Source organism: Bos mutus, chromosome 13, assembly GCF_027580195.1.
Source record: "Bos mutus isolate GX-2022 chromosome 13, NWIPB_WYAK_1.1, whole genome shotgun sequence".
Classification (NCBI taxonomy): Eukaryota; Metazoa; Chordata; class Mammalia; order Artiodactyla; family Bovidae; genus Bos; species Bos mutus.
Window position 1 is genome coordinate 46,762,833 of NC_091629.1, and position 27,238 is coordinate 46,790,070.

Genomic DNA, 27,238 nt, shown 5'->3' on the forward strand with positions numbered 1-27,238 from the left:
CTTTCAAAGACTGAATAGTATTCCATTTTATGTATAGAACACATCTGGTTTATTTCATTTATTCTGTTGATGAAAACTTGTGTTGCTTCCTGCTGTTACGAATAATGCTGCTATGAATATGAGTGTACAAATACCTCTTTGAGACCCTGCTTTTAATTCTTTTTGGTAAATATCCAGAGTAGGATTGTTCAGTCAAATGGTGTTTCTATTTTAAATCTATTTTTTTTTTGTAAAATGCCTTACTATTTTCCACAGTGGCTCTACATGAAGTCCCACTGACAGTACACAAGTTCCAATTTCTCTATATCCTCATCCACACTTTTTATTTTTTTTTATAATAGCCTAATGGGTGTGAAGTAGTAGATCTCATTATAGATTTTTTAAAAGTCTTTTTAAAAAGGTGTTTATTTTTGGCTGCATTGGGTCTTGGTTATGGCACACGGAATCTTCCCTTGTGGCGCTCAGGCTTCTCTCTAGTTGTGGCACACGGGCTCCAGAGCATGTGGGCTCTGTATTTTGAGGAATGTGGGCTTAGTTGCCCTATGGTATGTGGGACCTTAGTTCCCTGACCAGGGATTGAACCCATGTCCCCTGCATGGCAGGTGGATCCTTAACCACGGGACCACAGAGCAAATCCCTCATTGTAGTTTTGATTTGCATTTTCCTAATGATGAGTGATGTTGAATAAGTTGTCAATGTACTTATTGACCATTCATATATCTTTTTCAGAGAAATGTCTGTTCAAATGCTTTGCCCATTTTTGAATTGAGTTTTTTTTTTTGTGGTTGAATTTTAGGAGTTCTCCATATATTCTGAATATTAATCTCTTATCAGATATATGATTTGCAAATACTCTCTCCCATCCTGTGGGTTGCCTTTTATACTTTGTTGATATTGTCTTTCAATGCACACAATGGACTAGAAATGTTCACACCTGGAAAAACAGAGGTCCAGAGAGGATGTGTGTTTTGTCTAAGGTTACACTGAATCATCTGTGTGATGTTGAAACACTCTGTGATGGTCACAGGAAGGATTTCTCATCTCCCACCTCATCTGATACAACAGCCATGATCCTGTCTCTATTGTAGATGGGGAAACTGAAAAGGCTGGGTCTTGCCCAGGGTCACACTCGGGTCAGTGGCAGAGTTTGACTTGAAACCAGAAGGTAAGTCACGTACGGGTGTCAGACAGCTTGGAGTTGAATCCTGGTGCTGCCATTTGCTAACTGTGACTTCTGGCAAGTCAGTTTTTTTGCCTGGAGACTTCATTGTCCCCATGTGTGAAATGGGGCCTCATGGGGCTGTTGTGAGGGTACCTGTGTACCCAGGATGGGATTGATAATTGCTACACTGAATTTCAGACATCAAGCCCTAGGCCACTCTCACTTTTGGGGGGCAAAAGACACTTGGAATTGGACATGAAGAATAAACTTTAATCTCTCTTGGGGTGGGGGCTCTAGTTAGGCTGCTCTCTGGGTAGAGTCACAGAGCCATGCACACGTACTCGGTACAGGCAGGTGAAGCGTGGGTTCCCCCAGTTGCTGGATATCTTCACCTTGACGGCCCCAAATGTCCTGGGAGGCTGGTTCTGAAGGAGAGCCACAGACAGGGGCCATCTCACTCATAGCCCCTGATCTGGCCTGTCCAGAGGAATATTTGGGAGTGGAAGGAAACCCTCCAATTCCTTAGCTGGGGAAACTGAGGCTCTGAGAGGGGAATGTCCCAAAACCACATGGCAGGTCACTCAGGGGCTGGGATGCAAGGGGCTGAGGCCGGAAGATAGCTCGACGGTGATGGGGAACACATCCCAGCCTTGGGGCCCTGGCACATGTGTGCTCTGGCACCCTGGGCAAACCATACCCTCTCTGGGCTTCAGTTTCCGGTCTATAAGAGGAAGAGGGGTAATGTCTGCTTCCCAGGGTTGCCGTGAGCACTGAAGTAAGATCTTGGGGCCAGATGGCTTACCAGCCCTGGGCATACAGTAGGTGGTATATAAATGTGGCCCCCTCCCCTTTCTCCCCATAACCCAGAGGGGATGGAGCCCAGTGGCCTGTGAGATCTCACTGGATGGTCTCAACCTCCCAGGAAATTACACCAGGGGAAACTGAGGCCCAGAGAGAAAGAGAATGGTCTGTGATCACATAGAAATTATGGTTGGGTCAGGATTTGGGCCAGGGTCAGTCAGATTTCCAAGCCTGAACATTTTCTCGAGTCTCAGGGCCATTCCAGCAGCCACCTTCTGGTCATGCTTCTGTCTCCAGCTCCCTCCCCTCCAGGCCTCAGCTTCCCCACCTGTAGTTGGACCAGGTGTTGATCACATGGTTTCCCAGTATGGAGACATTAAGTTCAAAGCCAGTGACCCTGGCCTGACGGCCCTACCAGCTCACCACCTGCTGTCCATGGGAGGAACCACAGCAGGAGGGCTCCTCAGTGGGTCAGGGAAATGGAGGTAGATGAGTCTCCTCAGGGTTCCACTCTAGGCCCTAGGCAGTGGCTCCATCACTCTGGCCTCAGTTTCCTCATCTGTCAAGTCAGTTAGTGACACCTGTGCGCCACCTCGGGCTGCTGGGGCATGAAGTGGGGTCCCCTGTAAAGCCCTGCCCACAGTGTGTGTTCAGTAGGTGCCCAGCATGGGCAGGGTTTCTCAGGTACCTGGAGCTGGAACGTCTGAATGATATTTTCTGGCTGAAACTGAAATGCCCCCAGGAACACCTCCTCCTTGGGGGAGCCTTCCATGCCCTGGAGAATCAGAACCAAGAATAAAGCATCAGGTACAGGCAGGAACTCCAGGAGGTGCTGCCTTCTCCAGTCGAGACTTGCACACCTGTCAGGATGGGGAGCTGTCTACTTCTTTGGGCACTGTTCCATTGCAGCACAGATAAAGGATAGGAAAAAGCATTGGACTGGAAGCCAGAAGGTTAAGGGTCCACTTCTAACACTGCCGTTGACTCTAGGGTTTGATGTATCCCTGCCCTTTCTCTGAACCTGTTTCCTTTTCAGTAAAATGGGGGCTCAATTATCTTTGAAGACTCAATTGGCTCTGAAAAACTTGGGTTGTAATAGAGTGCCGTTTACCCCCTAATCCCAGAAGGCTGTGATCTGACCCTGACCCTGACTATCCCCAGCCTTAACATCCAGCCCCTCTAGGCTTCGTAGATTGTATGGTTTATCACAGTGCTGCGAAAGCTGCCATTACGAGCTGTCCCCTCAGCTAAGCATTGCTGCCAGCTGGGGCGTGCTCACGTAGATGACGAAGTCCTTGGGGGCGGTGTCCAGGCTGCCTGACAGTGAGATGGTCTTCGGGATGTGCTGCAGGGTCAGGTTGGACAGGTAGACCTTCTGGGCCAGTCGGATGGTCACCTGGCCGCGGTCACCCGAGAAGGCCCAGCAGTTGCCAGGTGTCACGTTGGGCTGGAAGCGGCAGATGTAGTGAAGGTAAATGGTTAAAGAACAGATTCCTTATCCCAGCTTGGCTTCCCTAGACCTTCTCAGCCTTCCTGGACAAGCCCAGTCCTTCCTGTCTACAAAGCTCGGTTCGAGTACCACCAACTCCATCCAGGAAGCCTCCCTGACAGCAGGCAGCAAGGATGACCCCTCCCCTCAGCCCAGCGCAGTCAGGGTTCCCTGAGATGCAAGACTTGAGGGTTGGGGGAGGGGCCTCTTCCAGTGCCAGAGCAGGCTGTCCCTGCCCCTGGGCCTGTCCCCTACTCCTGCATAGCACCCCAACTTCTCCCCAGACTACCACCCCCCACCCCATCAATTGTGCCTTTTTTCTGCCTCGGTTCCTCCCTTTCTCTCGTTCTTACTCTGCCCCAGGCCCCCACCCTCTGCACTCTCACCCCAACCTCTGCCTTCAGCTCCTGCCCCCAGGCCCCTGGCCACACCCCTGCCACTCTCCCCCGTCCCGCCATTCCTCCTGCCTCGAGGATCACGTCCGGGGGCTGTGCATAGTTCCACAGCCGGATCCAGTTCCAGTAGGAGCAGGCCTTGTCGTGGTTGTACGTGGCTGACGTCTGCTCAAAGTCGATGGAGGCCCCTGTGTGGGAGGTGATGGCAGCGGAGGGGTTGGGGCGGGGGATGGGGGGAGGGGGAAGAGTCTCAGCTGAGCAGCCCTGGCATCTGCCTGGTGGAGGGAGTCTCACTAGGTGCCAGGGGAACACTTCAGAAGAGTCAGTGGTCCTCTCTGGACCTCAGCGTTGTCCTCTGGGATATGGGAGTAACAAAAGTAATAATAATAGTAGTAATGAGAGCATCCATTTCATGGAGTTGTTGTGAGGTTGAAAGGAGTTAATACAGTAAACTTTTTCCAGCAGTGCCTGGTGCAATGCAGGCGCTCACTCACTTATGTCAGCCTAGTTATTATAACCCAGTTAGTATCACCGGGGCCCTTATTATAGCCATTCTCAGACTCCAGGTCTGAGAGCTTAGACCGAAGCCCTCTGACACTGAGTCTCCTTGGGCCTAGGGGTGCTGAGGTGAGCTGGTGCTGCCTACACCAGGCAGCCCGCCTGCCTGCCCCCCTCACCCCCTCCCATGCAGCGCCTCACAGGGGCACCTTTCATATCAGTTCCTGTGGTTTGATACGAAAAACACTTCATCCTCCTTACCAGACCTCAACCCAGCATGCTCCTCCCTACCCCTCTATTGCAGCCACTGCTTAATTTTTCACAGGCGTGATTCCTAACTGTAATTAGGCCTGTGGCCAGTCTCCCCTGCACAGACAGGGACAACTCTGTGGACCCCTACATTTGGAGGGGGACGGGTGGATGATGGCCTCCCCTTCCCACCTCAGCCTCTGTGGGAGAAAATGGAAAACCGTAACAAAAGCACCAGCCAGGCGGGTGAGGTTAGCAGGATATGCCCCGACCAGAGCTGAAATCTACCCTCTGAAGAGTTTCTCAGGAAACTTGGGCTGGGCTGGTTGGTGAGGCAAGGTAGGTGGGAAGTCACTCACCTATTGACTTCAGGGCAAAGTCCGGCTTCTCAATGTAATCTCCTTGGATCATCTTTATTATTTTCTGGGTCATTTTTTGCTGCGAAGGCAGAAAACCCAAGCTGTGCAGTGATGTGTTCTTACAGATCACGGTCCACAGCTCTGTTCACACCAGGTGACGAGTGGCCTCAGGACACCTTTTCGTCCCTGCCTGCTGGCCACTGCCTGGTCCATGCACAGGGCTGTCACATGCTGTGCTGTGAGGAGGTCCAGAGCCGCCCCCGTCCATCCATGGGGTTTCCTCGGTGTTTTCACACCCTCTGGGATGCACTGTCATACATGCAGGACCAGGAGTCTCAGTCAAGTCCAGGGCAGGGGGCCTGGAGTCAGACAGACCTTTCCTGCTAACAATCCCTAGGCTAGTTACTGCCCCCGTGCACCCCCCTGCCCCCGAATCTTGACTTTCTCATTTTATGAAGTGAACATGTTAGTCACTCAGTCCTGTCTGACTCTTTGTGCCCCCATATAGCCCGGCTAAACCCCTCTGTCCTTGGGATTTTACAGGCAAGAATACTGGAGTGAGTTGCCATTCCCTCTTCCAGGGGATCTTCCCGACTCAGGGATCGAACCCCGGTCTCCTGCATTGCAGGCAGATTCTTTACAGTGTGAGCCACCAGAGAAGCTGGAACAATAATCACATCCACCCTCTACTCTTGTTAGGATTAGAGCTAAGACTCATAAAGCTGTGACTATATGTCAGGACTGTCTTCAGTATGTTCATACTTATCCCCTCTCAGTAACCCTAGGAGGTATGTACTATTATTGCCCCCATTTTAAAGAGGAGAATATTGAGGCACAAAAAGGTAACTTGTCCAAGGTCACATAGCTAGTGAGAGGCAGACCCGGAAACTCTGGTTCCAGAGTTCAGGTTCTTAACCTCTACATTGCCAGATAAAGATCGCAAAGTGTTGAGCACAGTTGGTGCTCAATAAATCACTGGCCACTATTTGATTAGATTTTTCACAAGAGTGTTGCTCAGTCACTAAGTTGCATCTAACTCTTTGTAACCACATGAACTGCAGCATGCCAGGCTCCTCTGTCCTTCACTATCTCCTGGAGTTTGCTCTAATTCTTGTCCATTGATTCGACGTTGCTACCTACTACCCCCATTCTCCTTTTGCCTTCAATCTTTCCCAGCATCAGGGTCTTTTCCATGAGTTGGTTCTTTGCATCAGGTGGCCAAAGTATTGGAGTTTCAGCTTCAGCATCAATCCTTCCAATGAATATTCAGGTTTGATTTCCTTTAGGATTGACTGGTTGGATCTCCTTGCAGTCTAAGGGACTCTCAAGAGTTCTCCAATACCACAATTCGAAAGCATCAATTCTCCAGAGCTTATCTTTCTTTATGGTCCAACTCTCATATTCGTACATGACTACTGTAAAAACCATAGCTTTGACTAGATGGACCTTTGTCAGCAAAGTGATGACTCTGCTTTTTAATATGTTGTCTCGGTTTGTTATGGCCTTTCCTGGTGGCTCAGAGGGTAAAGGATCTGCCTGCAATGCGGGAGATGGGTTTGATCCCTGGGTTGGAAACATTCCCTGGAGGAGGGCTTGGCAACCCACTCCAGTATTCTTGCCTGGAAAATCCCCATGGACAGAGGAGCCTGGCGGGCTATAGTCCATAGGACACGACTGAGTAACTAACACTTACACTTTCATTTTAGGTATGTCACAGCTTTCCTGCCAAGGAGCTAGTTGCAGTCACTGCTTGAAGTGATTTTGGAGCCCAAGAAAATAAAAGCTGTGCCTGCTTCCACTTTTTCCCCTTCTATTTCCCATAAGGTGATAGGACCAGATGCTGTGATCTTAGTTTTTTGAATGCTGAGTTTCAAGCCAGTTTTTTCACTCTTCTCTTTTCACCCTCTTCAAATTCTCTTTAGTTCGTCTTCACTTTCTGCCATTACAGTGGTATCATCTGCATTTCTGAGGCTGCTGATATTTCTGCCGGCAATCTTGATCCAGCTTGGGATTCATCTAGCCTGGCATTGCACATGATATATTCGGCATATAAGTTAAATAAGCAGGGTGACAATATACAGCTTTGTTATACTCCTTTCCCAATTTTTAACCAGTCAGTTGTTCCATGTCCAGTTCTAACTGTTGCTTCTTTATCTCTGTAGAGGTTTCTCAGGAAACAAGTAAGGTGGTCTGGTATTCCCATCTCTTTAGTAATTTTCCAGTTTCTGATCCACATAGTCAAAGGCTTTAGCATAGTCAATGAAGCGGAAATAGATATTTTTCTGGAATTCCCTTGCTTTCTCTATGACCTAATGAACGTTGGTAATTTGATCTTGGTTCCTGTGCCTTCACGGAGTTCAGTTCAGTTCATTTCAGTCACTCAGTCGTGTCTGGCTCTTTGTGACCCCATGGACTGCAGCACACCAGGCTTCCCTGTCCATCACCAACTCCCAGAGCTTACTCAAACTCATGTCCATCGAGTCAGTGATGCCATCCAACCATCTCATCCTCTGCCGTCCCCTTCTCCTCCCGCCTTCAATCTTTCCCAGCATCAGGGTCTTTTCCAACGAGTCAGTTCTTTGCATCAGGTGGCCAAAGTATTGGAGTTTCAACTTCAGCATCAGTCCTTCCAATGAATATTCAGGACTGATTTCCTTTAGGATTGACTGGTTGGATTTCCTTGTAGTCCAGGGGACTCTCAAGAGTCTTCTCCAGCATCACAATTTGAAAATATTGATTCTTTGGTGCTAAGCCTTCTTTATGGCCCAACTCTCACATCCATACATGAATCCTGGAAAAACCATAGCTTTAACTAGACGGACCTTTGTTGGCAAAGTAATGATTCTGCTTTTTAATATGCTGTCTAGGTTGGTCATAACCTTTCTTCCAAGGAGCAAACGTCTTTTAATTTCATGGCTGTAGTCACAATTTGCAGTGATTTTGGAGCCCAAGAAAATAAAGTTTCACAGAGTAGCAGATTGTATTTTCTTAAAATGATTGCAGACAGGCCTCTCGTTCCTTGCTCCTCCTTCTGTGTGACTTTGACACCCTTCTCATGGACACATGGGACTTCAGTTCCCTCCCTATCCATCTGGGTGAGCCTGTGACTGATGGGAGTGATGCTATATGACCTGTGGGCTCAGTCCTAAAAGGTGAACCATCTGCTTCTGGGGGGATGTTCACTTTCTGAAGCCAGTTGCCGTGTTGTAAGGAAGGCCATGCCATACAAAGGGACCACCTATGGGCACTTTAGTCAACAGCCCTCAGTTCCCAGCTGACAGCCAGCATCAACCTCCACACAAGTGAATAAAGATTCCTCTAGGTGATTCCAGACCCAGATATTGGGTCATCTCCAGCCTTTGTGCCTTCCCAGCTGAGGCCCCTGACGTCATGAAGCAGTGACAAACCATCTCCACTGCATCCTGTCTGAATTCTTGATTCACAGAATCTTTGGACATAATAAAATGGTTGTTCTGCACTACTAAGTTTTAGGATGGTAACTGGGTAACTAGCATAGTAGATAGAGTGTTGCTGCTGCTGCTGCTGCTAAGTCGCTTCAGTCGTGTCCGACTCTGTGCGACCCCATAGTTGGAAGCCCACCAGGCTCCCCCGTCCTTGGGATTCTCTAGGCAAGAACACTGGAGTGGGTTGCCGTTTCCTTCTCCAATGCAGGAAAGTGAAAAGTGAAAGGGAAGTCGCTCAGTCGTGTCCGACTCCTAGCGACCCCATGGACTGCAGCCTACCAGGCTCCTCCATCCATGGGTTTTTCCAGGCAAGAGTACTGGAGTGGGGTGCCATTGCCTTCTCCAGATAGAGTGTTACAGGGCAGTAATTATACTGTATTTGTTGATGTGGAAACAGACTCAGAGAGGTAAGAACTGAGCTCCTAAAGCTAAGAAAAGACTAAGAAAAGCTAAGAAAATTCTACATATAAGTGATATCATATGATATTTATCTTTCTTAAAGAACATTTCTTAAATGTGTTCTTAAAGAACACGTTTCCACATTGAAAGGGTTTCCACATTGAAAGCCAAGTGTGGCTAACTCATAGGTACATTATTATGACATTTTAGATGTAAGGTAAGATGATGTAGGGCTTCTAGGTTAGATGTAATAAGTTACCGAGAACCGATGGTCCCACTAAAAACAAGTAGAAAAAGCCAGATGGTTTGCTAAATCATGTTTTAATACCATTATTGAGCTATGAAAGAAACAGGACCAGATGGACTAAAATTCTAGACAGGGGACAACCAATCTGAAATATGCTGACATTCTTAATCTCTGCGGCATTTGATGATTCTGTGCATGGGTTGAGGATCTGGGGGCAGGGGCTGCTACTGACAAAAGAGAAAGCAGCGAAGTTGTTAGCATTTACGTAGAGCAGGTAGAACGGAATTGGACACTTAAGGAGCCTTGGCCATGGCTTATTTCCCTCATTAGATGTTAACTGGAATCCAAGACTACGTAAGAAGCTAAAGAGCTGCTTTAAAAGCTTCTGAAAAGCAGAATAAAATCTCCCAGTCTCACAGCGCTTAATAAGCAAAGTCCCTCCGAGGAAGGAGACGCCAAAACAAAGCAAGCAAGAGATTAAAGACTCCGCACAGTGATTCTCCTTATTATTTGTCAGAATCACTGAAGGACTTGTTGAAACACAGAAAAGTTGGTTCCCATCCTTAGAGTATGTGATTCAGTAGGTCTGGGTGGGGTCCGTTAATTTGAATTTCTCACATTTTTCCAGGTAATGCTGATGCTGCTGAAATGGAGGCCACACTTTGAGAACTGCTGTTCTAGAGGAAATGCTGAGTCAGTACTGAGTAGCTACATCTGCTCTTCACTCGAGGGCACTAAAGCAATTACAATCACAATGAGAGACTGAGAATCCAAGCTTGCCCTGGCAGAGAAGACTGCCAATGGGGTCAGAGATTTTGTACCCAAAATTGGAAATTCAAAGTCCAGAAATAAATCCATATGTCCACAGTCAATTAATCTTTGACAAAGGAGGCAAGGATATACAATAGAGAAAAGAGGTCTCTTCAGCAAGTGATTTTGGAAAAGCTGGAAGCCTCATTAAATCAATGAAATTAGAACACACTTTCACACCACACAAAAATAAAGTCAAGATGGTTTAGACTTAAATCTAAGACATGACACCATAAAACTCTTAGGAGAGAACATAGGCAAAACATTCTTTGACATAAATCATACCAATCATTTCCTTAGATCAGTCTCCCAAGGCAATAGAAATAAAAAAAAAAAAAAAAAAACAAAAAACACAAAACCCACAAAACCCAAAAGAAAATCCCCTCAAAGCAAATAGAACCTAATCAAGTTTATGAGCTTCTGTACATCAAAAGAAACCACATACAAAACAAAAAAACAACCTACAGGTTGGGAGAAAATATTTGTAAATAATATGACCGAGAAGGTCTTACTTTCCAAAATATGCAAATAGCACATACAACTCAACAACAAAAAACAACCCAATTGGAAAATGAGCAGAAGGCCTAAAGAGGCATTTCTTCAAAGAGGACATACAGATGACCAACAGACTCATGAAATTATGCTCAGCATCACTAATTATTAGAGAAATGCAAATCAAAACTACAATGAGGTACCACCTCACACCAGTCAGAATGACCATCATCAAAAAGTGAAAAGTCTATAAACAACAAATGCTGGAGAAGGTGTGAAGAAAAGGGGGTCTTCTTACACATTCATGGGAATGTAAACTGGTGCAACTTTTATGGAAAAAAAGTTCCTCAAAAAACTAAAAATAGAGTTGCCATAGGATCCCATACAATTCCAATCCTGGGCATATATCTGGCAAAACTATAATTCAAAAAGAAACATGCACTCCAACATTCGTTGAAGCACTATTTATAATAGCCAAGACATGGAATCAAGCTAAATGTCCATTGGCAGATAAATGGATAAATAAATGTGGTAAGTACATACAATGGAATACTACTCAGCCATAAAAGGATGAAACTATGCCATTTGCAGCAACATGGATGGGCGTAGAGATTATCATACTAAGTGAAGTCAGAAGGACAAATACCATATAATGTCATTTATATGTTGAATCTAAAGTATGACACAAATGAATTTATCTACAAAACAGAAGCAGACTCACAGACATAAAGAACAGACTGTGGTTGCTAAGTGAGTGGGGGAGTTGGGGAAGGAGTTTGGGATTAGTGAACGCAAACCGTTATGTATAAAATGGATAAACAATGAGTTCCTACTGTAAAGCACAGGAAACTATATTCAATATTTTCTGACAAACATACTGGGAAAGTTTGAAAAGAGTGTATACATGTGCAACTGAGTCACTTTCTTGTAGAGTAGAAATTAACACAACATTGTACATCAACTATACCTCAATAACAAATTGAAAACTCAAGAGGCCTCAAACATATGTTCAGTCTTTCCCATCAAGACATTTATCAATTTTTGAAATTGCATGGGCAGGAGGCTAGAAGGCTAAGCCAAAAACCTTTGAATAAATCCTATAAAAATTACAATCTAGGTCTGAACCAGTTCAATGCATGTTTGCATAGAAGTGATCAGTATACTTCATCTTCCTTACAAAGAAAAGAGAGAACTCTACCTAGTTGAAATTATAATTTCAACTGGAACATCTAGTTTTTTTGGTAAAAGATTGTCCAGAAAACACTAAAAAATTACCAGATATGAAAAGACAAAACCATAAGATTGATACACCAAAGAAAAAGCAGGCAATAGGAGATCATAGATGATCCAAGTATTAGATTTAGCAGACAAGGATTTAAAAATAACTGTGACCAATATGTTAAATATAATAAAAGAAAAGATGGACAATATAGATGAAATGTTGGAGAATTCCACCATAGAATTAAAATCTATGAAAAATAATAAAATGTATATTCTAGAACTAGACTATGCAATATATGAAATTAAGAACTTGATGGAAATGTTTAGCAGTAGATTGGATAGAGCAGACTATAGGATTATTAGTGAACCTGAAGAAACATGAAGAGAAAGCATCAAAATTTAAGCACATAGAGAAAAAGAATGAAAAAAACAAGCAAACAAGGAAAAAATACAAGAAGAATATGGAAAACACTCCAGAGGTTAGGATAGTTAAAATTGGTGTCTCAGGAGAGGTGATAGATAATGGGTTAAAAACAATGTTTTAAGGAATAATAGCTAATAATTTTCTGAAACTACTGAAAAAGATCAACTCATAGAGTCAGTAAGTTCAGGAATCCCCCAGCAGGTTAAATATAGAACACTGGAGGTAAAAAGAATATCCTACAAACTTAGGGATGGAAACAGACCACACTCAAACGACAAATAATAAGAGTGATATTAGACTTCTCTACAGCAACATTATCGGAGGAGGCAAAGGCACCCACTCCAGTGCTCTTGCCTGGAAAATCCCATGGACAGAGGACCCTGCTGGGCTGCAGTCCATGGGGTCGCTAAGAGTCGGACACGACTGAGCGACTTCACTTTCACTTTTCACTTTCCTGCATTGGAGAAGGAAATGGCAACCCACTCCAGTGTTCTTGCCTGGAGAATCCCGGGGACGGGGGAGCCTGGTGGGCTGCCATCTATGGGGTCGCACAGAGTCGGACACGACTGAAGTGACTTAGCAGCAGTAGCAGCATCAAAGCAACAGTTTAAACTAGAACACAAGAGTGGAATTCTTTCAAAATCCACAGGGGAAATTTTTCCTATCCATAATTCTATACCCAACCAAACTATCAACAAGTGCAAGGGTAGAACAAAGATGTTTTCAAACATACATGTTCTAAAAAAAACTTAATACATACCTCTTATTTTATTCTTTCCCAGGAAGTTATCTGGGCATATGTTCCACTAAAACTTGGAATATGAGAAGCTGGACATCAAACAGAGAGGTCAGGTGTTTCGGGGCAGAATGGCTAGCAACTCACCTCATCGGACATGGCTTCCATCTCTTGGAGCTTGGCAATGAGCTGGTTCAAGTGGCCTCGGAGGTCCTGGATTTCCCCAGTATGATGCCGCACCTTCTCTTGGTACATCCTTATGGGGAAGGAATGAGAACAGAGAGCAACTGATTTGTGATGCTGCTACTATCACCGTCAGCTTCTACCTCTGCCAGTCAGCACACAGAGAGCTAGCTTCTCATCTTCCCACTCTCATGGGCCCATCCCTGGACCTGCCCCCCAAATTCCTATCTCTAAGAATTTAGAGCAATGAGCATTACTCATGCCCTTACTTCTGCTTGGACTGTCTGACTATCCCTAAACCCAACTCATTCCTTCTGAATATTGGAGTATTTTTTTTCATTTAAGGATGCTGCCATGGGTGTATCTTGGTTTAAAATTTCTTCTCAGCTACCATTTGCTGGGGCTTTCCCAAGTGGCTCAGTGGTAAAGAATCCAGCTGCCAAGCAGGAGACACGAGTTCTTTCCCTGGATTGGGAAGATCCCCTGGAGAAGGAAATGGCAACTCACTCCAGTGTTCTTGCTTGGGAAATCCAATGGACAGGGCAGGTTATAGTCCATGAGGTTACAAAGAGCTGGGCAGGACTTATGACTAAACAATAATAACAACCAAAACCATCTGCTGAACACTAACTATGGGTCAGGAACTATTCATGACATTTTCTTTAATATCCATGATTACCAAGAACAAGCTGGGTGTTATGCTTTATTTCATAAAGGAGAAGAAGTGAAGTGACTTGTATAAGTTTAGCCAGGTAGGAGGTATGGGAGCTGGGATTTAAGCCCAAATTGTTCTGGCAGACCCCATATTTTTAGCCAGTAGATCTTGGCTATAGCTCTGGTTTTTAGGTAACATTAGGACTATTTAGCAGATTCTTCTTACCTCAAGCTCTGCAGTGGACTATCTATGCTGTCTTCCTGGTGGGATATTGAGGAAAGCAAGGGATCTCCTTCAGATGGCCTAATCTGGGCCCAGTAGAATTTCATCAATCCATCCTCCCACAATCATAAATCCAGCCATTCATCCACTTTCCTATTTTTTCCCACCTGCCATCCATTCAAAATCCAATTTACCCTCCTTTTTGCTCATTCATCTGCATACACTTCCATCAAACCTCCCACCCATCTACCATCCTATTCATCCCCCTTTCCCATCAGTCTGCTCCTTCATTTATCCAATCTTTCTTATCCATCCACCTTACCTTATCCATCGACCCTTTCATCAGTCCATGCATGCATGCATCCATCTACCCTCCTGTCTATCCACTGTCCCACTCAGCTATCCATTCATCTATCTATCCATCCATCCATTTACTCACCCTTATCCCATCTGCCCTCCCATCCATCCACTCTCTCATCTGTACCTTCTTCCATTCATTCATCCATCTATCCCACTATCCATTTCCCACATCCTTACATCCATCACTTCCATCCCGCCTCCAATCACACCCCATCTGGCCATCTAAATGTCCAGAATTGATCATGTTCACCTTGTACCAGGTGTTGAGGTGGACATTGCTGGAGTGAATCAGATCTGACTCTGTCTTCAAGGACTCTCAATACAGTTGGGAAAGCAATTATGATTACAGAAAATTGTGGAAGAGTAGAGGGGAATGTGACCACCTCTGCTTAGGTATTTTTGGAGGAGAGGGAAGCATATGATGGAGTTCATAAGGGGAGAAGAAGAGAGGGAAGGACAGGTTCATCAGATCTCTTCTCTCGAGGCCTTCTGAGACTCTGCTGTCCTCAGACAGGGAGCTCTGGCCACTGATTTCTCCTCCTTCTTCTCCAGGAACCACAAAGTAAAGGTCTCATCTCATTTGAGCAAAAGAACTAACTGCCTTGAGTAGAGAGAGAAATGTGTTCTTTGGCCACACCATCCCATTGTAGGTGGGGGCTTTGATAAAGGAAAGATGGGTCACCTCTGGGAAACAGTGACAGGAGAGGATCCTGGAGGAGGAACTATGCATCTGGTCCTTGAAAGTCACATTTTGACAGGAGAGATGGTTCCAGGTGGGGAACAAGACAAAGGCAGAGATTTGTATCTGGAATGAGTCAGCAACTGAGTAGGGTCCAGAAGTGGTAAGAGGGAAAGGAATTTATGAAGGTGACATTGACCGGTTAGGGTGAGGCCAGTCAGGGGTGGGGCCTGAAGAGAGTACGCACTTACCTGCCAGACGTCCATTTTGGACGGTAAGTGCACAGAAAACATCCAAAATCCTGTGGGAGTCGGGGAACAAGAATGAGCATTTAGGATGAAAGCTTAAGAGCTTACATCTTAGGCTTTGGAGTTAAGACTTCTAGATTCAAACCTAAGCCTTGCCACTTCCTAGCACTGTGCAGTTTTGGGAGAAGTTACTTAATCCCTCTATGCATTAGTTTACTCCTCTGTAAAATGGGAATAACAGTAAAATCCACTTTATGATCCAATGATATCATATATGCATATCAGCTCACATAAACCAAGTAATCTATGTTTCCTCTTCCTCTCCAGTCTTAATCCTACTGGGGATAATTGGCAAAAAGAAGGAAAAGGGGTGGTCCCCCTTGCATTTTATGATTTCTGTGCTGTCTGAAATCTCATTATTCAGGTCATTATTAAATACCTTTAAAATATATTTGTTGTTTTTAAATAGAACAGAATGGAACTTCAAAGAAAAGAATGGAACTTCCTCAATCTGATAAAAGTTGTTTATGAGCCACAGCTAACATCATGCTTAATGGTGAAATACTGGAGGTTTTCTTCCTAAGATCAGGAGTAAGACAAGGTGTCTGCTCTTAAAATTTCTTTTCTTTTTTTTTTTGATCCTATGAAGCTTGCAGGATCTTAGTTTCCCTGACCAGGGATTGAACCCAGGCCCTGGCAGCAAAAGCACCGAGTCCTAACCACTGGACCACCAAAGAATTCCCTGCTCTTGCTATTTCTATTTAACATTATTTTGGGATTTGAGCCAGGTCAATTAGTTAAGAAAAAGAAATAAAAGGCAGATGACATGATGTTGCATATAGAAATCTTAAAGTATTCAAGACTGGGTGTCTTGCCCAGTGTTAGCAGTAACACATGAGTTCAGCAAGGTTGCAGGATACAAGATCAGTACACAAAAGTCAGTTGTACAATTGACCTTTGGCATTATTTTAAAAAGTCTTATCTGTTGGATTATGTTGTCCAGGAATTTCTAATTTCTTAGGAAATTCTCTTCCTTCTCTTTCCCTCAACCCCCACCTGGTGGTGTATTTAAGTAGAAGGAGGAGATTTCTTTGTTTGAGAAAGCAAAGCTGTAATGTGAGAGGTGGTGGTGTTGGCTGGAAGGAAGCCACAAAAACTGAGAGAGAAAGAGAGAGGGAGAAAGAGGGAGGGAGGGAGAGGGAAAAGAAGAAGAGGAAGAATAAGAATATTATATAATACAGTTTGGGGAGAACCTTACAGTTTTCAAAGTTTTTCTTAGCTTTCAAACATTTTCCTTGAACATCATTTTATCCTCACAGCAACACTCATTAGGCAGATGAGGATACTGGGGTTCCCAGAGGGACAGTGTCGGGCACAGTGTCACATAGCTGGTGCCACAGCTCTTTCCCTCCCCAGGATGGGCACGAGCCCAGGGTTAGGTACCTCCACCTGGAATGGGACAGGGCCCTGGACACGTACCAAAAGCACAGAGGATCAGAACGCCTGCTTTTTCTATCAGCTTGTGGATGAACAGCTTGTATCTGCAAGACAGAGAAGTGATGGTCAAGGTGAGGCAGGGCTTTGCACAGGCTGGACAGTCTCAGCCTGGCCCTTGCCCTGAACGCACCCCGAGAAGCACATTCCTATCTGGGCCATGACACTCTCTCCAAGATGCTGGCCATGTTCTGTGGCTCCACAGCATCTCTGAGGAAAGAAAGCCCTTAGCCCAGTATCTCTGGCCATCAGAGATCAACTCATAGTGTTCACCCACATCCTCCTCACTCTCTCCCTCCATTTACGTACTGTTTGCCCCTTTCCAGCTTCTCCCCCAGTAAATGCATCCTTCAGGGCTTAGTTTAAATGTGCCCTCTGCCTACAAGCTCCAGGCTCAACACCCCCAGCTTTGTTGCTGTTGTTACAGTCGCTAAGTTGTGTCTAACTCTTTGCAACCCCATGACCTGCAGCATGCCAGGCTTCTCTGCCCTTCACTACCTCCTTGAGTTTGCTCAACTCATGTCCATCGAGTCGGTGATGCCATCCAACCATCTCATCCTCTGTCACCCCCTTCTCCTCCTGCCTTCAATCTTTCCCAGCATCAGGGTCTTTTCCAAGGAGTCAGCACTTCGCATCAGGTGGCCAAAGTATTGGAGTTTCAGCTTCAGCATCAGTCCTTCCAATGAATATTCAGGGATGATTTCCTTGCTGTCCAAGGAACTCTCAAGAGTCTTCTCTAGCACCACAGTCTGAAAGCATCAATTCTTTGATGCGCAGGCTTTTTCACGGTCCAACTCTCACATCCATTCATGACTTTGACTAGATGGACCTTTGTTGGCAAAGTGACATCTCTGCTTTTTTAGTATACTGTCGAGGTTTGCCATAGCTATTCTTACAAGGAACAAGGGCCTTTTAATTTCATGGCTGCAGTCACCATCGGCACTGATTTTGGAGACCAAGAAAATGAATTCTCTCACTGTTTCCACTGTTTCCCCATCTATTTGCCATGAAGTGATAGGACCAGATGCCATGATCTTCGTTTTTGAATGTTGAGTTTGAAAGCCAGCTTTTTCACTCCTTTCTTTCACCTTCATTAAGAGGCTCTTTAGTTCCTCTTCACTTTCTGCCATTAAAGTGGTATCATCTGCACATCTGAAACTGTTGATATTTCTCCCAGCAATCTTGGTTTCAGCTTGTGATTCATCCAGCCTGGCATTTCGCATGATGTATTCTGCATGGAAGTTAAATAAGCAGGAATACAGCCTTGATGTATTCCTTTCCCAATTTTGAACCTGTCTGTTGTTCCATGTCCAGTTCTAACTGTTGCTTTTTGTCCTCCATACAGGTTTCTCAGGAGCAGGGAATGTGGTCTGGTATTCCTATCTCATTAAGAATATTCCACAATTTGGTGTCTGCTTCTCCACACATGGGAGCTCATGTGTGGTGGAGCCAAGGCTGGGCCCAGAGAAGACATTATAGAGATGTTTCAGACTTCCCTGGAGGTCCAGTGCGAGGGACACAGGTTTGATCCCTAGTCCAGGAAGATTCATGCCGCAGGGCAACTAAGCCCTTGCACCACAGCTACTGAAAGCCGTGAGCCCTAAAACCCAAGTTCTGCAACAAAATAAGCCAGTGCAACGAGAAGCTCATGAACCCCAACTAGAGAGTAGCCCACCCTCGCCACAATTAGAGAAAGCCCACACACAGAGCAAAGACACAGCATGGCCAGAAATAAGAAATGCTTAGAATGTAAGCTTTAAATGCACAAATGAGGTGGAAACTCTGCAGGAATTCAGAGGCATTTTGCATGGGCAGAAAATGAAAAGGGAAAGAATGGAGCAGACATTTCAGGCAGGAAGAACAGCCTGTGCAAACCTATGCAGGTGGAAAGAGGTATAGTGGGTCCAGGGAGTGAGAATCCTAGCCATGCTGGCCCAATGGATCTATTGCAGAAAGCAGAAAAAGGGGAGCTGGGAAAGGAAGGGTGAGGCAAGATTTCAGAGGGCTATAGGCTGAGGTGCTGGACTGACGGGGAGCCACAGTGGATTCTGGGGTGAGGGGTCTGATATAAACCAGATTTGATATAGATTATCTGAGGAGAGGTCTAAGCCAGTGATGGAGTTGCCATGGTCACCAGCACACAGTTCCAGTCCCCATAACCCTCCCGCTTCCTGCCCCAGCTCACCTGCAAGTGTTGAACAGAACCCGGTGAGCCCGAGTCCTTAGGAAGCAGGCCAGGCAGGTGATCCAGGCTGTGGAGGAGACAGGAGAGCAGTGAGCAGCTGTATCCTCCTTCTTATCCTATGACAATTCACAGGGAGAGACCCTATTGCTGGGAGACCCTCTCAATTTGCTAGTTGAGCCCAGGACAGTTCTTTGAGCTACTTATAGGTAAGCATCAGCTTGGACTGAGTATTAGAACTACAAAACCACTAGTGACTGGCAGGTACTGAATACTTAAAAGTGACTCAGGAGCAAGAAAAGTTTGAGATGTCCCTGCCAATGTCTATTCCCAGACACTGAAAGCTTCTCAGTAGAAGAGTGCTTGTCTGGTTCATTCCTGAGTGCCTACTATTGCAGTGCATGAAGCTAGGCAAAAAATACGGGCTCAGAATGGGTGCGTAGGTGGGAGGAGGCATGGATACATGGAAGAATGGTTAAGAGAATGGCTTGGAAAAGAGGTGATTAGAAAGATGGATGAGAGGATGGGAGAATGAGAGGGGGAATGGAAGGGTGCATGGGTTGATGACTGAATGGATATGAATGGTAACAAAAGTATGGGTGTATTGATGGATGACTCAGTGAAGGGCTTGGATGGATGGATGAACTAATAGGGTGTATGGATATTCCAATAGATGGATAACAGACAGATGGTTGGATAAATGACTGAGTGGATGAATAGTGGAGGTGTGGCAGGAGGAACACAGAAGACTGATCTTTAGGGTGTGGTCAGAACCATGTCCTCAAAGTGAGGGTGAGTTGCATGGAACCATTCGCATGAGTTCAGGGGCCAGGCCGGTGGCAGAGTGGGGGAGGGCTGGCAGTTAGCTGCTCCTCCAAGCAGATCTCCCTCCCAGTCCCTCTTGCCAACCCTCATTCCTCGCTGGAATGACACCCCTGACGCCTCTGAAGGGAAGACCTCCAGAGCTCCACCTGCAGCCCAGCTTGAGGCTGGGCCCTCTTCCCAGGCCCACGCTGATGGCCAAGGCGGCTCTTCAGTGTATACGTACACACACATTCCAGCATGCACTGGGTCAGGCCTGGGGCATTGATGCGGACAGGCAACAGGAAGGCATCACCTGCAGAAAGCACAGGGCTGTCATGTCACTGCCAGCCTCTGGGACAAGGTGCTTGCAGACACTGCAGGAGCATCCCTACCCCCTGCCCCCTGCCCCTTGCTGGGGGACCCTGGGTTGCCCACTTGACATCTCTGAGCTTCAGCCGCTCACTGCCCACAAAGACCCCAGGGCTCCCCTCTGCCCTCCCTTCTCACTTGCGTTTGACAAAGGCGCCTCTGTCATCCTGCAGATGTTCCGGCCTCGTTGGATGATCCTGGCAACGACAGGATTCACAATTGTATTTTACAGTTCACAAGGAGCATGGCGTCCCCATGTTCCAGATGGAGAAACTGAACTGCTGAAAAGTTTGCTCAAGACCACAAGGCTGAGAATCAGGGATAGACTGAGGTGTGGCTGACCCTCAGTGCACGCCTCTTCAGAGGAAAGGACTCAGTTCGCTGTGGCAGTCACGGTTGGTTGTCATCCAAAAGCCACTCCTTCCTCTTACTGGCAGAAGACTGATTTTGGTCCCTTGTCCCTTTCTCCCCCGAGTGATTTAGATGGATCTGGTTGGTTTCTGACTGTTTCTGTCTCCGTCCCCTTGCTGTTGGTTCAAGGATGGGAAAGTCTGCAGGGGTGAGCTGTAGGGTAGATAAAGGGGTCTGGGACTTGGGGAGAAGATTTTCTCATTGCTAAACTGAGACCCACAAGAGGCAACACCCTCCTCTCTGTTCGCATATGGCCATGCTTCTGTGCTACACCAGGGATGGTGGTAGCCACCTTGTGACCGTGAGATGAGGCCAAAAGGTAGAGCAAAAAAGATGGCAGGAACCTGGGGAGTGGCTGGCACTGCAGAACCTCAGAGTTAACATTCTCTGGAGCCATCCATTTCTTGGGATCTTTTGGCATGTAAGATAAATTTTCTTTAATTAAAAAATTTTTTTAAATTGAAGTATAGTTGTACAATATTTTATGTTACAGGTATATGATATAGTGATTAATAACTTTAAATGTTATATTCCATTTATAGTTATTATAAAATATTAGCTATATTCCCTGCCATGTACATTTTTCTTTATTTCTAAGGTATGGTCTCTAATAGCCCATTTGGTAAAGAACCTGACTGGAATGCAGGAGACCCTGGTTTGATCCCTGGGTCAGGAAGATCCGCTAGAGAAGGGATAGGCTACCCGCTCCAGTATTCTTGGGCTTCCCTTGTGGCTCAGCTGGTAAAGAATTCTCCTGTAATGTGGGAGACCTGGGCTCGACCCCGGGGTTGGGAAGATCGCCTGGAGAAGGGAAAGGCTACCTACTCCAGTATTCTGGCCTGGAGAACCCCATGGACTATAGTCCATGGGGTCACAAAGAGTCAGACATGACTAAGTGACTTTCACGTCATGTCCATGTCAATGGTTTCTAAACTTTTATACTCCCAACATTTTATATATGTGTGTATATATATGTATATATATTTCTCCATGTGGACGAATATATTATTTACCCTATCAAATGTATAGGCTTTATTCACACCTTCCTGAGGAATATAAATTAAAAGAGGATGAGCTAAAGAAAATACATACTGAAGTTATAATAGCATTCTCCTTACCCCGTATGGTTATTCTGTATGCCCTCCTCTAGGGATAGACAGCTGTTCTGGGGCCCAGAGTTAGGCACTGTTTTGAGTTGGAACTGCTACCACCCGCAAGCAGAGGCCTCCTACAGATAAACACGGCAGAGAGGCGTGCTTTCTCGTTTACGATCTGTCTCCTTCACGTGAGCTCCACGGGGGCAGGGAGCACGGCCATCTGGTGCAACACCACCGTCCCAGCACTCTGCCCAGTGCTGGCACACAGCAGGTGCTCAATAAACACGGGCTCAATGGACGACCGCTCCTCCGCTCCCTGGCTGAAAGCCACTGTCATCTCTCTGACTTCAGGTGCTGCGTCTGTAGGCGCAGCTGCTAACGCCAGCTGGCTTCCAAGAAAGGGCTGAGGGGTGGTGTTTCGTAAGGGCTGTGCAGAGGGAGGGGCTGCCGTTCTCACCTCCTGGGCCTGACCTCCCTGGAGACGTGGGCCACATTTTCGGGTTGGTCACACGAGTCCTCGGGGCTCCTTGAGGACCGGGGCATCGATGTCCTTCTCTAGGACAGGGGATTGATGGTGGGGATCTCTGGGAGTCTGTGAGGAGGAAGTGGCTGATGCTGCTGCTCCCACCTAGTGTGCCCTGAAAGGTGCCGTGTGGAAGCTTTCCTGGGTCAAGTGGAACTGTTGGCACTGTGACCTCACAGAGCAGGTGCAGGTGGTCTTCCCAGTCTCCAGTTTGGCTCTGGAACTTCCCCCTCAGAGGAACTCATTCTGTCCAACTTTCCACTTTTAAGATGGCCTTGAAGGGCCATGCCAGGCACTCAGGGGCTGGACAGGGGCAAGACTTGGGGCTCCAAGATCCAGGCCATGCTTTTTCTTGCTCTCAGACCCTTTCTGCCCCAGGCTTCCTTACCTTCTTAGGCTATATACAGATTTATTCTGTAATGCCAAGCTTCTCACTGGTGGATGTTTGACATAATACAAAACAATGTTTGTGTGTTGTTGTCTTAGTAAAGTTCTACATTTTACCGGTGAAAAATAAAAGCATGCAGAGTGGGAATGTCTGGTTATGGTTTTTCTACTTGGATTGTGGAACTAAAATGAATTCACTTTTGCCCCCTGGTGGCAGTTGGCTTCCCTGGTGGCCTAGACGGTAAAGCGTCTGCCTGCAACGCACGAGACCTGGGTTCGATCCCTGGGTCGGGAAGATGCCCTGGTGAAGGGAATGGCAACCCACTCCAGTACTCTTGCCTGTAAAATCCCATGGACAGAGGAGCCTGGTAGGTTATAGTCTACGGGGTCGCAAAGAGTTGGACACGACTGAGTGACTTCACATGGACATGGCAGTTGCTCAAATTGCAGGCTCAGTACTTGTAAACAGAGTAACTGTCCTCTAAAGAGGCTCATGTGCTAAAACCTGAACGTGAAGATATGTTAGGTAATGTAAGAGTTCAGTTCTGTCACTCAGTTGCGTCTGGCTCTTTGCGACCCCTATGGACTGTAGCACGCCAGGCTTCCCTGTCCATCACCAACTCCCGGAGGTTGCTCAAACTCATATCCATCGAGTTGGTGATGCCATCCAACCATCTCGTCCTCTGTCGTCGCTTTCTCCTCCTGCCTTCAATCTTTCCCAGTATCAGGCTGTTTTCCAATGAGTCAGTTCTTCACATCAGATAACGTAACAAAGGGGAACTAACACTTGCAAATGAGATTGAGGTTGCTAATCAGCTGACCTTGAAATCAGAGAATATGCTAGATTATCCAGGTGGGCCCAGGTGGGCCCTTAATGATAGAGGTCCTTAAAAGTGTAAGAAGGAGGCAGACCAGGAGAGAGATGGCAGCATAATGATCCTAATTTATTGGTTCTGAAGATGGAAGAAGGGATCATGAGCCAAGGAATGAAGGCCAGGAAGTGGATTCTCTTCTATAGTTTCTAGAAGGGAACAAAGTCCTGCCAGTACCTTGATTTTAGCCCAGGGAGATCCATCTTGGACTTCCGACATCCAAAGTGGTTAAGATAATAAATTTGTGTTTGCCAGTCACTAAGTTGGTGGTAATTTGTTATAGCAGTGATAGGAAGCTAAGACAGTGCCCAGAAGAATATTCAGTGAAGGAGCGGCTCTGAAATGCTGCCAGTCATTATTACAGGGGCCATTCAATGGTACATTCTTTATCCATTGAACAAGTTTTTATGAAACACCAGTATTTATTAAGCACAGGTGTGAGCAGAACCAGCTTTTATCCCTGGGGTGGAGGGCGATGTGGCTGCAGACCAGCCTCCATGTAGTGGGTGCTCACAGAGTGGCACTGCATGGAGGAGGGGCTGGTGAGAACCCCCCTCCTTTGCGTCTACTGGCCGTCACCCAATGCCCCCTGGTGCTTGAAATGTGGAGGAAGAGGAAGTGTTCATGAGGAGAGCAAACACTGAGAGTGGCTTTGGTCAATATTTGTGCCATTGTCCGCTGAATCTGATCTCTGGCTCAGCTCCTGTGAGGACCAGGAGGGCTGGTCTTATGCATTAGTGGGTAAGTGGGGGCCAGGAGAAGGATGTTAGGGAGCATGCAGCCAGCTCCTCTCATTCCTTTGTGCCTCAAGAATGAGGCGGGGGAGCATGGGCTCAAAGGCAGGACTGGTCCAGGGGAACTCTGGCCTCTGAGGGAAGGGCCTGATAGTTTCTACATTTCCTGTCTGCTCTGTGGACCCTAGGGGAGGACCCAGTACAGGTAGGCCTGGCCTCTGGGCCTGAAATAAGGGCTGGTGTGGAGTCAGTGGGAACCATGGAGAACTCTGGAGTTGGGGAAGGCCCTGGGCCCTTTGTGCCTATACCCCAGGAGAGCCATGCAGAGGAACGGAGGAGACTTCCCTGTAGTTCTGCCATCACCTTCTGTGCACACATGCATGGACACACAAACACATATGCACACCCCTAATGTCAGGACACAGACCACCAGATCCACCTACACATACATGTTCAGCCTCACAGACACACTCACTATACTAAGTCTACTTAAACATATTGGACACAGAACTCCCCACACCTGCACTCATGTAGGTTCATATTAACAGGCAAGTGACACCACAAACCAAGATGGCAACACCCTCGCTTCATGTGCACACCCACACACAAACACACACTTGCCTCTGACATCAGTAATTATGACCTAGTGCAGTGTGTATGCATGACTACACACACAAACACGCACACATATAAGCACACATATACCCCTGAGACACGCACGTATAGACAAACCCCTTCAGGAGCACTCAGGTCTTCGGGGCCCGTACAGCCAAGGCGGACGCTGTAGTTTGTAATGTGGACACTGCTGACGGGCTCAGTCCTCCATGAGTGGGATGCACCTTTGGAGAGAAGCTGAGTGTTAAGTAGCAGGACTGGGTCCTCCACACCCTCTTCTCTGCTGCCTTTTGAGTTTTGGCTCCATGTATGATGAGGGGGAAGTATGTGACCAGGAACGGGGCTCAGCTGATGATGGGGATGGGACTCAGATCGCCTCCTGCTCCTACTAGAAGAGCCGTGTTTCCACGTGGAGGTACAGGCGGGAGGTCAGCCATCCTCCTGACCTACGTCTTTGCTTCTGTTTGTATCTTTTTATAGAAACGTAGTTGGCTTACCATGTTTGCCGTACAGCAAACTTACTCAGTTATACACATATGTGTGTGCTCCTGAAATATGTGTGTGTGTTAGTTGCTCAATTGTGTCTGACTCTTTGTGACCCCATGGTCTGTAGCCTGCCAGGCTCCTCTGTCCCATGGGATTTCCCAGGCAAGAATACTGGAGTGGGTTTTCATTTCCTCCTCCAGGGGATCGTCTTGACCCAGGGATCAAACCTGGGTCTCCTGCACTGCAGGCAGATTCTTCACTGTCTGAGCCATCAGGAAAGCCTCAATATAAACATTTTTTTTTAATTGGAATATAACTGCTTTATGATGTGATGTTAGTTTCCACTGTACGATGAAGTGAATCAGCTATATATATGCATATATCCCTTCCCTCTTGGAACTGCCTCCCACCCCACCACCTCAGCTCCCCCCCACCCCCAGATCATCACAGAACTTTATAGCAGCTTCCCACTCAATCTGTCATACAGAGTGAAGTAAGTTAGAAAAAGAAAAACAAATATCATATATTAATGCATATATGTGGAATCTAGAAAAATGGTACAGATGAATCTGTTTCCAAGGCAGGAATAGAGACACAGATGTAGAGAACGAACGTGTGGACATAACGGGGAGGGAAGAATCGGAGATTGGGACTGACATATTATACATTCTTTGTAAATATTCTTTCCCATTATGGTTTATCACAGGATGGGGAAGGTGGTTCCTGGTGCTGTACATTAGAACCTTGTTGCTTGTCCATTCTAAATGTACTAGTTTGCATCTACCAACCCCAAACTCCCAGTCCCTCCTTCCCTCCCTACTGCCTTGGCAACCACAAGTCTGTTCCCTCTGTGAGTCTGTTTCTGCTTCATAGATAAGTTTATTTATTTTATTTTATTATTTTTTAAATTTTATTTTATTTTTAAACTTTACAATATTGTTTTGCCAAACGTCAAAATGAATCTGCCACAGGTATACATGTGTTCCCCATCCTGAACCCTCCTCTCTCCTCCCTCCCCATACCATCCCTCTGGGTTGTCCCAGTGCACCAGCCCCAAGCATCCAGTACCGTGCATCGAACCTGGACTGGTGAGTCGTTCTATATATGATATTATACGTATTTCAATGCCATTCTCCCAAATCATCCCACCCTCTCCCTCTCCCACAGAGTCCAAAAGACTGTTCTATACATCAGTGTCTCTTTTGCTGGCTCATATACAGGGTTATTGTTACCATCTTTCTAAATTCCATATATATGCGTTAGTATACTGTATTGGTGTTTTTCTTTCTGGCTTACTTCACTCTGTATAATAGGCTCCAGTTTCATCCACCTCATTAGAACTGATTCAAATGTATTCTTTTTAATGTCTGAGTAATACTCCATTGTGTATATGTACCACTGCTTTCTTATCCATTCATCTGCTGATGGACATCTAGGTTGCTTCCATGTCCTGGCTATTATAAACAGTGCTGCAATGAACATTGGGGTACACGTGTCTCTTTCAATTCTGGTTTCCTCAGTGTGTATGCCCAGCAGTGGGATTGCTGGATCATAAGGCAGTTCTATTTCCAGTTTTTTAAGGACTCTCCACACTGTTCTCCATAGTGGCTGTACTAGTTTGCATTCCCACAAACAGTGTAAAAGGGTTCCCTTTTCTCCACACCCTCTCCAGCATTTATTGCTTGTAGACTTTTGGATCGCAGACATTCTGACTGGCGTGAAATGGTACCTCATAGTGGTTTTGATTTGCATTTCTCTGATAATGAGTGATGTTGAGCATCTTTTCATGTGTTTATTAGCCATCTGTATGTCTTCTTTGGAGAAATGTCTATTTAGTTCTTTGGCCCATTTTTTGATTGGGTCATTTATTTTTCTGGAATTGTGCTGTAGGAGTTGCTTGCGTATTTTTGAGATTAGTTGTTTGTCAGTTGCTTCATTTGCTATTATTTTCTCCCATTCTGAAGGCTGTCTTTTCACCTTGCTTATAGTTTCCTTTGTTGTGCAGAAGCTTTTAAGTTTAATTAAGTCCCATTTGTTTATTTTTGCTTTTAACTCTCACTGTTTGCATATGACATGATCCTTTACATAGAAAACCCTAAAGACTCTACCAGAAAATTACTAAAACTAATCAATGATTATAGTAAAGTTGCAGGATATAAAATCAACACACA

The 27,238-nt window shown here is 46.0% G+C and overlaps 1 protein-coding gene across 1 annotated transcript; it reads right to left on the reverse strand.

The window, feature by feature from the left end:
• Positions 1–1,455: 1,455 nt before the first annotated feature.
• Positions 1,456–21,993, reverse strand: SUN5 (Sad1 and UNC84 domain containing 5). Its single transcript, XM_005887894.2, has 13 exons — positions 21,908–21,993; positions 20,081–20,139; positions 19,818–19,886; positions 18,773–18,839; positions 16,573–16,634; positions 15,097–15,146; positions 13,810–13,844; positions 12,894–13,002; positions 4,954–5,032; positions 3,920–4,035; positions 3,243–3,410; positions 2,652–2,738; positions 1,456–1,587 (listed from the first exon to the last, which is right to left on the reverse strand). The coding sequence occupies exons 1-13, from the start codon at positions 21,991–21,993 to the stop codon at positions 1,456–1,458; spliced, it is 1,119 nt and encodes a 372-aa protein (XP_005887956.1).
• Between the last annotated feature and the right edge of the window lie 5,245 nt (positions 21,994–27,238).

What these genes read in the sequence shown, in the direction of transcription:
- SUN5 (XM_005887894.2), bottom strand. Translation starts at nt 21,993, where the DNA reads ATGCCCCGGTCCTCAAGGAGCCCCGAGGACTCGTGTGACCAACCCGAA. An exon ending in GTGCATGCTGGAATGTGTGT is followed by an intron (nt 18,840 to 19,817) that starts GTACGTATACAC and finishes TCTCCTCCACAG; the next exon opens with CCTGGATCACCTGCCTGGCC. An exon ending in CCCCGGACGTGATCCTCGAG is followed by an intron (nt 3,411 to 3,919) that starts GCAGGAGGAATG and finishes TGCCGCTTCCAG; the next exon opens with CCCAACGTGACACCTGGCAA.